The sequence below is a fragment of the Athene noctua genome, chromosome 18 (genome assembly GCF_965140245.1).
Source record: "Athene noctua chromosome 18, bAthNoc1.hap1.1, whole genome shotgun sequence".
NCBI classification, from domain to species: domain Eukaryota; kingdom Metazoa; phylum Chordata; class Aves; order Strigiformes; family Strigidae; genus Athene; species Athene noctua.
The window spans coordinates 3,053,320-3,062,456 of record NC_134054.1 but is presented as its reverse complement, the minus strand read 5'-3'; the positions used below and the strand labels follow the sequence as shown (position 1 = coordinate 3,062,456).

The 9,137-nt window shown below is 54.4% G+C and overlaps 1 protein-coding gene across 1 annotated transcript; it reads right to left on the bottom strand.

The window, feature by feature from the left end:
- Window positions 1-3,177: 3,177 nt before the first annotated feature.
- On the bottom strand, window positions 3,178-8,361 carry LOC141967712 (cytochrome P450 2C5-like). The gene is made up of 9 exons (XM_074921783.1): window positions 8,182-8,361; window positions 7,617-7,779; window positions 7,105-7,254; window positions 6,170-6,330; window positions 5,823-5,999; window positions 5,577-5,718; window positions 4,958-5,145; window positions 4,143-4,284; window positions 3,178-3,939 (listed from the first exon to the last, which is right to left on the bottom strand). The coding sequence occupies exons 1-9, from the start codon at window positions 8,359-8,361 to the stop codon at window positions 3,746-3,748; spliced, it is 1,497 nt and encodes a 498-aa protein (XP_074777884.1). The 3' UTR covers window positions 3,178-3,745.
- Window positions 8,362-9,137: the final 776 nt, after the last annotated feature.

The following is a 9,137-nucleotide window of genomic DNA, read 5'->3' as shown; positions in this document are numbered from 1 at the left end:
AAGCATCACCTGAAGATGTGTCCCGTGTCCCAGTATCCCCACGCCCGGGCGCAGACCAGACCACTCGTCCCCGTGTCACACGAACAGCCGGTGGTGCCAGGGGTGGCCCCGGCGCCGTCCCCGGGGATCCCGGAGCCCCGGCCCAGCCGTTCGATGCCGCTCGCCCGGGGCTGGGCTTCCCCACCACCGCCCGCCCGCCCGCCCATCCCCGCCGCGTCGCGGCTGCCGGGAAACAGCCGGTACCGTAACCCGCCGCCCGTATTGCTGCTAAGAGCTGCTCAGCGGCACCCGGCGGGTCCGGGGTGACTGGTGCCTCCCCCGGGGCTCTGCCCGGGCAGCGGGGACGGGGCGGCCGCGGGCAGGGCAGGGGTCAGCTGGAAAGTAAAGCAAAGGGGTGTTAAAAGTCCCGGGGAAGTGGAAGCGCGGTTGGCCTTGGGACAGCGCAGTGTTTGTTTTTCAGACCTGAAACCCAGAGGCGGTGTGTAAGCTGGGCAGAGCTGATCCAGGGGCCGTTGCTTAGGTCAAACACACATTTTTTTACCCAATTTCCTGAGTCAGAGAGTGGAATAGGCTGCCCAGGGAGGGTGGGGGGGGGGAGTCCCCATCCCTGGGTGTGTTTAAGGGCCGTTTGGATGAGCTGTGGGGGGATGTGGGGTAGGGGAGAACTTTGCAGAGTCAGGCTGATGGTTGGACTCGATGATCCCGAGGGGCTTTTCCAATCTGAATGATTCTGTGATTGTGTCCCAAGCTTCCCCCGGTTGAGAAAGACCTCATTTAGTCATCTAATGAGTCAAAAATACACGAATACACGTAGAACAAAAGTAAAGGCTGGTTCACCCATCATCAGGGAGAAGGTAGGAGGATTAACTAGGTCATTAAAAAAAAAACAAAACAGCTTCTGACAAGCCGACAGAGCATTGCAGAAGAGCCCAGGTGGGGAGGCAGCAGAGCAGGCAGGCAGCAATAAACTCGTAGCCCCTCATCCCCTGCAGAGACGGGCACAGACATGTGGGGACAGCAGGGCAACATACCTGGGCCTTGCTCTGTGCAGGGCAGGTTTGGGGCTCCCACTGTGCCCCTTTGCCCCTTTTGCATCTAGGCAAGACTGGAAAAGACCCCGCTGGAAAGGAGCACGACGTGCTCTGCCCTGCAGAGATTTCAGTGCAGCGGTTTCAAGTTTGATGCACGGAAAACAAACGTGCTGCGTGAAGCTGGCAGCCCTGTGGGCTCGGGCACCCAAGCTGTCATCCCACACACATCCCCACAAGGGATTTTAGCACAATTCTTTGGCAGAGCAAGCAGAGAAAAACAGGGCTCCAGCCTCAACCATTTTCTCCAGTGCAGGGTTGTTCTCCTGCCCCAAAGAGCTACTTACAGCAAATTCACCCCTTTTCACCAGTTCTAAACCCAGCTACAGGCTGCCTCTGTGTTCTCACGTTGAATTTAAATCAAAGCTTGGAGTTCCCCTCTGCAGAGATCACAACACCTCCCAGAGATGCATTTCACTCACTATGCACAGAAATGCTCCTCTCACACAGTATCTAGGAAGAAATCTTTACTTTCAGAATGGTCTATCTGGGACAGCAGCACCCACAATAGAGAAACTGGTGTCCCAGGGGGAGAGAAGCTTCCCCCAAGCATCCTTGATCTCACCTACCTCCAGGATGGCACAGCCACCTCTCCCTGGGGCAGGCTCCCCACTGTCCCCCACTTTAATACTCACAGGGAGGCACAAACACCCCAGCAAGGCAACACCCACCAAAACGAGCCCTGAGACCCCATAAAACCCTTATGACCTCCCAGGCTTCATAGAGACCCCAAACCCCACTGCTGGGACAATACCCTCTGCAGCAAACCCCCTGGCCAGGGGAGCAGGAGGGCTGGGAGCGCGTCCCCCACTGCCAGCTCCTCTCAGATAACCCCCGGTGTCACTTCACCAGCCGCACGCGCGTACACAGAGCTGAACCAGCACCTGTGGGTATTTGCCAGAGGTAAATATTGACAGACCTCAGAGAAGCACAGCCCAGCAGCTGAGATAACAAGAGGAATATTTTTTTTTATCTCTTCTATTCTCCCACATAGTCCTCCTGAACTACAGCTCTTCCATGTTGCAATTCAGTCCTTTTATTGGAAACCTGTGCTCCTTCTTTCAGCTTCTCCAGCTGAAATAATTTTGCTGGTGCTGGAGCTCAGGTGGCTCTGCCTGTCCCTGGTGCAGGCAGGGTTGCCTGCCAGGGCAGCCCTCCCCACAGTCAGAGCCATGGGGATTAGTGTTTTGAAGCAGGCAATAAATTCCTGAGATGCGTAAGATTCATTTGAAGATTAAAGCTGTGGAGGCAAAGCTAAAACAAGCTGAATTTTTTCCTGGCTCAATCTGTCCTGGGACACACAGAAACCTGGGGAAGATGAAGATACCCTGTGAACAGAAGCTGAAGTCTTGTGTCTGGGAGGTTTGCCCTGGGAGGAACTGGATGCAATGGGAACCATACTGGTTTTTCAAGGCCTGGACACACATTCAGCTGCCTGCCAGTAGAAGGAGGAGCCCAGGCCACCGCTAAGGCTGGGCAGGGTGGGCATGTGTTTGGGTCATTCTTTTCCCTTGCACGGGTCTTTAAAGAAAAAAATCCTTTTCTTTAAAGTCCCGATGTTTTGGAATAAAGACTGAAGCATGCCTGGGGGCTAGCAAGCAAATCTCTCTCCGTGCAGGGGTGGTTAAAGCAGCACAAGCACAGAAGACACATTGAGCACCCTGAGAAGGATGCAGTGACTTTGGTGGCAAAATATTTCTCGCTTCTCAAGCACAGCACCCCTCTCCTATAGCGCATTTCCTCCCACGCGTCATTTTTCAATGTTTTGATGGCCTAAAGGTTGTTCACAGGACTTTCATCCCCTCTCAGCGGGATGCGGGGGTGGGAGCGAGTGCGATTTGCAGTGTCACAGACTGTGTGTAGTGCTGGAGGGACAAAGCAGGGAAGCAGAAGTATTAGGTCCTTGTCACCTTGGGTGTTGTGGCTGGCTCCCACACCACCTGTGAAGGGCAGGGAAGCTGTGAGTGTCCTTAAAAACACCAGCATCCAGTTATGATCGTTATTTTTATTATAGAAGCACTCTTAATCGCTCACCAAAATGAGGGAGCGCCCAGCTCAGCCTGGGGAGCTACAGACAGCGAGAGGCACAAGGAGCCAGAGGCTCAGTCAGAGCTGATAGATACGGCAGAAGGAAAACCAGTGCTGTCTTCCTCATCTTACTGGGATGTGGAGGGGAAGAGTCGGGAGCAGGTTGCCCATGGAGCTGGTGTCAGAGATGCCTGGCAGTTCTCTGAGAAGCTCAAAACTCACAGTGACCCCCCTGCTAGGTGGCTGCTGCTGTAGCATTCATGGTGTCGTGAGTTGCCCTGATTTCAGAAGAAACAAAGCTGGGGATGCGTCTCTGGAGCCAAGGACCCAGCGCCAGGCCCAGAGGGAATGGCCTCAAGCTGCCCAGGGCAGGGTCAGGCTGGCTCTGAGGAAGGATTTCTGTGCAGAAGGGGCTGTTGGGCGTTGGAATGGGCTGCCCAGGGCAGGGGGGAGTCCCCGGGATCCCTGGAGGGGTTGAAGAGTCGGGCTGAGCCAGCGCTGAGGGATCTGGTGGAGTTGGGAACGGTCAGGGTGAGGTTCATGGTTGGACTGGAGGAGCTTCAAGGGCTTTTCCAACCCAGATGATTCTGGGATTCTGTGACCCCTTCTTTTTCCTTCCTGTTCTCTGCTTAAGAAGACACCAGGCGCTGAATAGCGAAGAACTTGGCCGGTATCGCCCTCCTCTCTATCTCAAGCCATAGGGAGAACAAATTTGTCTCCTTGTACTCGCCAGCGAGCTGGAAGGTGAAGCTCTGCAGCAGCGTGGTGAGGAGAAGGAAGATCTCGATGCGGGCCAGCGCCTCCCCTGGGCACATCCGCTTCCCTGGGGGCACAGAAAGGGGAGGGTGAGCACCGGGCTGATGGCTTCATCTGGCATTTGGGAAAAAAGGGCTTAAAAGGGTAGCAAGAAAGCTCATATTAAGGGTATAACTTTGGTGCCAACCAATACTCATGCTGGCGGTCCCTGGCACGGAGGCCCTGCAGGCAGGGTGCTGGCAGAGGCAGCGTGCAGGGCTGAGCACCAACCTGCCGAGAAAGCCAGGAAGGCGTCGCGCTTCCTGAACTTGCCGTTCTCATCCAAGAAGTGGCCTGGGTCGAATTCTTTGGGGTTCTCCCACTGGGTTGGATCCATGTGCACGGAAGAAAGTACTGGAATAACAGTTGTGCCCTGTGGGAGAGGCAGGGGAGCAAGGGGGGACATCAGTGCTGTGACACAGGGCTCTGCTGAGGTGGATTAGCAAGTGAGGAACATCGAGGGGTGTGGGGGGCGGCTGGGTGCACACCCCCACGCCCACCCAGATGCCCTTGGGGGAAGCAGCCCGGATGGGCGATGGCTCTGTGCCAGGCAGGGACAACTAACATGGGGCTCTACTGTCCCCATGGTCCTGCCGGTCTCTGTGCAGCTCACAAGACAGAAATTATTGAGTTATTCCCACTGATTTATGTTAAACCCCCTCTCACTGCACAAAGTCCAAAGGAGGGAAGTGTTCCTTCCAGGGGGGTGCTGTACAAAATGCTGGCAGTCAAACCCAGACTGGCAGTCCCCAGATCTGCCAAGGAGGTGGGGGCTGGCTTGGCCCTGTGCCCACATCTTACTGGTGGAGAGAGGTGTTCTCCTGGACAGGCAAGGGACATGAGTGTGTGGGCAGGACTGGCAGCAGTGTTCACCTCCCCCTACTTCTCCACTCAAAGGTTATTGCCATCTCCCTGCACCAAAGATTGGGAAAGACCTGGAACCTTCAGGAGTGAACAAACAGTCCAGTGGCAAAGGCAAATGTCATTCAAGCCCCTCTCCCACCCCTCCCCTCAGGACACAGAGTCTCCAGGGCCACAACATCTACCTTGGGGATGGTGTAGCCCCTGAACACAACATCCTGAGTCGTCATCCGTGGGAAGTTCTCAGTGCGGCTTTTGTGGAAGCGCTGCAGCTCGTGGATCACCGCGTTGGTGTACGGCATCCTCAGCTTGTCCTCTGTGCTGGGAGCACGGCTGGTGCCCACCACCTCATCGATCTCCTCTTGGACCTTGGCTGGGGAAAAAACAGGCATGGAGTTGCGGTGCTTGCTGTGCAAATCCCCCATAATTTCTTACGGGCGTCCATGGGTATCTAGACCCAAAGGATGACCTATCTGAGAGGGAGCAACCTGACTTAACTCCTTCTAGAGACCAGAAATAAGGTCTCTGTCCACATACCTCTGCAGACCAGGCAGGTCCAAAGCACCTCTCATAGGCCAGTTCAGGGCCATCTGCACAGGCAGGGATGGAGAAAAGGGAGCAGGTACCTGGATCCCTCTGGCCTGCATGAATCTGTGTCTAATGGCTCTCACCCTTGGGTGACCTGTGCAGCATGACTTTCGTCTCCCCCCAAACAGATCCCTCCAGGGCTCGGACTCTCTGTGTGTGTTTGCTGCACTGTGACCTCCTCAGGCACAGGGAGCACTTGCACTTTGCTGCCCTTACCTTGAATATGGGGGTATTTTGTCAGAACCAAGAGGAAGAAGACCAGGGAGTTGCTAGTAGTTATTGTCCCAGCACCAAAGATATCAAATACTGACATGACCAAGTCCTCCTTGCTGTACATGTTCTCTGGGCTGTTTTTCTCCTGCAAGGATGTGGTGGAGAGGAGATTCAGTATTGTCTGAGTGATTTTCCAGGCTACAGCCAGGTCTGGAGGGCAGCCCTCACCCCTCTTTGCACCACCTCTACCTTCTCTGCTTTCAAAAGGAAACAGTCGATGTAGTCCCGGGGGCAGCTGGGATCCAGTGTCAGCTTGTGATGCTTGACTCTTTCACGGATGTAGTCTTTCAGCTTCTCACAGCTGGCCAGGAGTTTCTTGTGTGGCCCTGGGAGGTGATGTATGATGTTGGGGAAGGTGTTGTAGACCTGTGGATGGAGGAGGCACAGGAGGGCTCAGGTGTCTCCATGGAGCCTCCCACACCTTCTCTCAAAGTCATGCTGTCCCATCAAAGCCAAGGAGTGACCCAAAGCCAAGGAGCATCCCTCAACTGCCTGAGCACATCAGACATGAGTGAGAGCACAGCAAGGATGCCTACCATGGCAACGGGAGAGAGGAAGAAGCTGATGTAATTCCCGATCATGTTCAGTAGCTCCAGAAAGACCATGTCACTGTAGCTGTAATGGGTCCCGAAGACAACAGAGCAGATCACATTGGCAGCTGCACGTCTGAACATTGTCATCGGCTCAAACACATTTCCTGCAGTCACAGAAGAGGCAACAAAGGCGTCTAAAGCCAACAGTTATTCATCTGCTTCAATACAGAAAACACCCTTCCTCCTCCTCTGTGCCCCTGTCCTTTGAACTCTGAGCCCTGGCTGAATCTGCCGGATCTAACAGCCAAACCGAAGAGCCCTCCTGAGCCATGGGCTCCTGCATCTACCTCCCTGCTCCTAAACCCCTCCCCAGTGGTTGGGACTCAGGAAAGCAGAAGCATCTCCAAGTACTTTGGGCTCCTGCCCTGGGGATCCGGAGGGCTGCAGAGCATCTCCCTACAGCAAGCAACCCCTCGCCAGCACCACACCTCAGGGCAGAGGAGCCAGTGTACAACTGAGCTTCCATCTCCGCTTATATTCAGGAAGCCCTGAAGAGGTGGTGGCACTGGCAGCAGCCCAGGTTTGTTGGAGATGAGGACATCCCCCTGACAAGCACCATGTCACCATCTTATTTGTATATTCTCAATGCCACACAGTCTAGTTTCCTATTTCTGTTCTTTGGCATGAAATGTTCCTGAGGGGTTGCCACCCTCTGCACCAGTCCAGGAGCAGGATCTCCCACCCTGGCCTTTAAGCCATGACCATACCACAGTCCTGCAGCTCTCTCTGGGTGGGATGGGGCTCGGTCTAAGCCCTTTCTCTGCCAGGTTCATCCACACCAGCCATTGCAAACAGCTCTGGGGACTACATGTGTCCCATAAGGCTGTTTTGTGTCCTCTGCCTGCCACAGGGGCCAGGGTGGACAGGACCCTCCTCACCTTTGAGTTCTGACAGCAATTTCACTAGGTGCTGGGCCTCTTGCTGTACCCGCTGCGACATGGAGCTCTTCCCCATCCCAAAGTCCCGCAAGGTGCTGACCGTGAACCTCCGCAGTTCCCGCCACTTCTTCTCATCGTTGGAGATAAAACCTAGAGGGAGGCAGTGAAGACCACTCACCTGCCCACCCTGCTGCTCCTCCCAGGAATGGGGAACCCTGCTCTGAGCCCAGTGGGGGAGCAATAGGGCAATAATCCAGGGAATGACCCTGGTGTGTGCAGTGTCCTTGAAAGGCTGAAGATCTCTACAGAAACGCAGTACAAAGATGGAACTGGCTAACTGGAATTAATACCGTTCTTGGACAAGAGGCTTAATAGTTGGAAGGACTTCTGGAATGGGAAATGGGTGTTTGAGGTCTTGGGTGTTTCACTAGACTCGAGCATGGCCAGCTGCAGTCAGGGACTTTCTGCTCATCCAGAGAGCAATAGTGTCTAGAAGAAACCCAGACACCTACCATAGTCTTTCGACAGACTCAGCAGAAGAGGTATTTCAGGTCTTCCTCCAAACTCCTCATAGTGGCCCAGCAGAGCATCCTTCACCACCTCGTACCCACAGAGCACCACCACCGGCTTCTGCCCCTGCCAGACGGTGAAGATGGGGCCATAGGTGCTGCTGAGCTGGGGAAGGACAGGAGAGCTGTGGTGAATGAGTAAGTGCCTCCCTCAAAGCCTGCTGCCATCCCATCCCTGTCCCTGGGGGGTTTCTGATCCCAGTACCACCATGGGGGTTTGAAGCATCATCTCTGGGAAGCAGCTCTGGATGGCGGCAGCACTGCAGCCTGGAGAGGGGTTAATGTCACTGCTATGGGTCCCTTACAGGAGGAGAAAGACTTCAGTAACAGTATTGATTATGCTCCCAGTAGCAGGGATTTAGTCAATTTTGTCAGAGCAAGAGAAGAGAGAGGGAAAAAGAGAAAAGGAAGGTAGGGAAAGAGTCACCTGCATGATTCCTCTTTTATTTTGACACGGGACACTCACACTTTCTTTCCTGCTGGGGCTGGGAGCAGCCTCCTCTCTTACCTTCTCATAGGTCTTGTAGAGCGGCAGGACGTCCTTTTGCCACAGGTTGCCCAGAATGGGCCTCGGGGCCGGTCCAGGAGGCAGGCAGCTTCTCTTCTTATTAGTTCTCCAGACCAGGAACCACAGGATGGAGAGGAGGAGGAGGAGGGTGACAAGCACCCCAGCCAGTCCAGCATTCATCCTCACCTGTGCTGCTGAGAAGGGAAAAAAATCAAAAAATTCCTCCTCTAGGGAGAAAATCACAACTGAGCAGTGAGCAGAGAGGAGCTGAAACCTGCTGCCTCTCCCCTTCCTTCTGCTCTATATAGGCACAGCCCTTCACACATCCTTCGGGTCATCTCTTGCCCCCAGCACTCCCCGTGCGGTCAGTGACATGGAAATGTTGGTTTCTCCTGGCCAAGCACATACCTGGCCCCGCTGTATCGTAACACGGGACTCGAAGAGCTGACGTGGGGGGCTGGAAGCATTGCAAAGCCCCGCAGACAGGCCAGGAGAGATAGTGGCTCTCCCCGTGTTGCTGAACCACTTTTTGCTTGGAGCTCTCTTTCGATGACATGCCACAGAAGAATTTGTCACTATCCTAGCAAAACCTTGCATGTCACTGCCAGGTCGTTGCTCGCTTTGTCGCTGCCTCGCTTACCAGTGCAGTGACCCAGGATGGGACATTCTTGTAAACAGAAACCGAGGGAGAGGGGGCACGCACGGCTGGTCAGGTACCTGTTGGGTGACAATTTTTCATCAAACTCCTTTCTGATGGCAAATGGATCAGAAAATAGGAAAATCACATTTTTGTTCTGAAATATTTTGGGATTCCTCTTAGGTTTTAGAGGAACATCAACCCAAGATATTGTGGTTGTTGCAGGAGTGGAGTTAACTCTTCCCAATGTTTTTGAGCATCTTGCTCTGATCACTGACACATCTGGCTGCACATGAGCACATCTGGCGTTGGCTCAGCA

What these genes read in the sequence shown, in the direction of transcription:
- LOC141967712 (XM_074921783.1), bottom strand. Translation starts at nt 8,361, where the DNA reads ATGAATGCTGGACTGGCTGGGGTGCTTGTCACCCTCCTCCTCCTCCTC. An exon ending in TCCTCTCTCCCGTTGCCATG is followed by an intron (nt 6,000 to 6,169) that starts GTAGGCATCCTT and finishes CTCCATCCACAG; the next exon opens with GTCTACAACACCTTCCCCAA. An exon ending in AAAATACCCCCATATTCAAG is followed by an intron (nt 5,146 to 5,576) that starts GTAAGGGCAGCA and finishes TTTTTTCCCCAG; the next exon opens with CCAAGGTCCAAGAGGAGATC.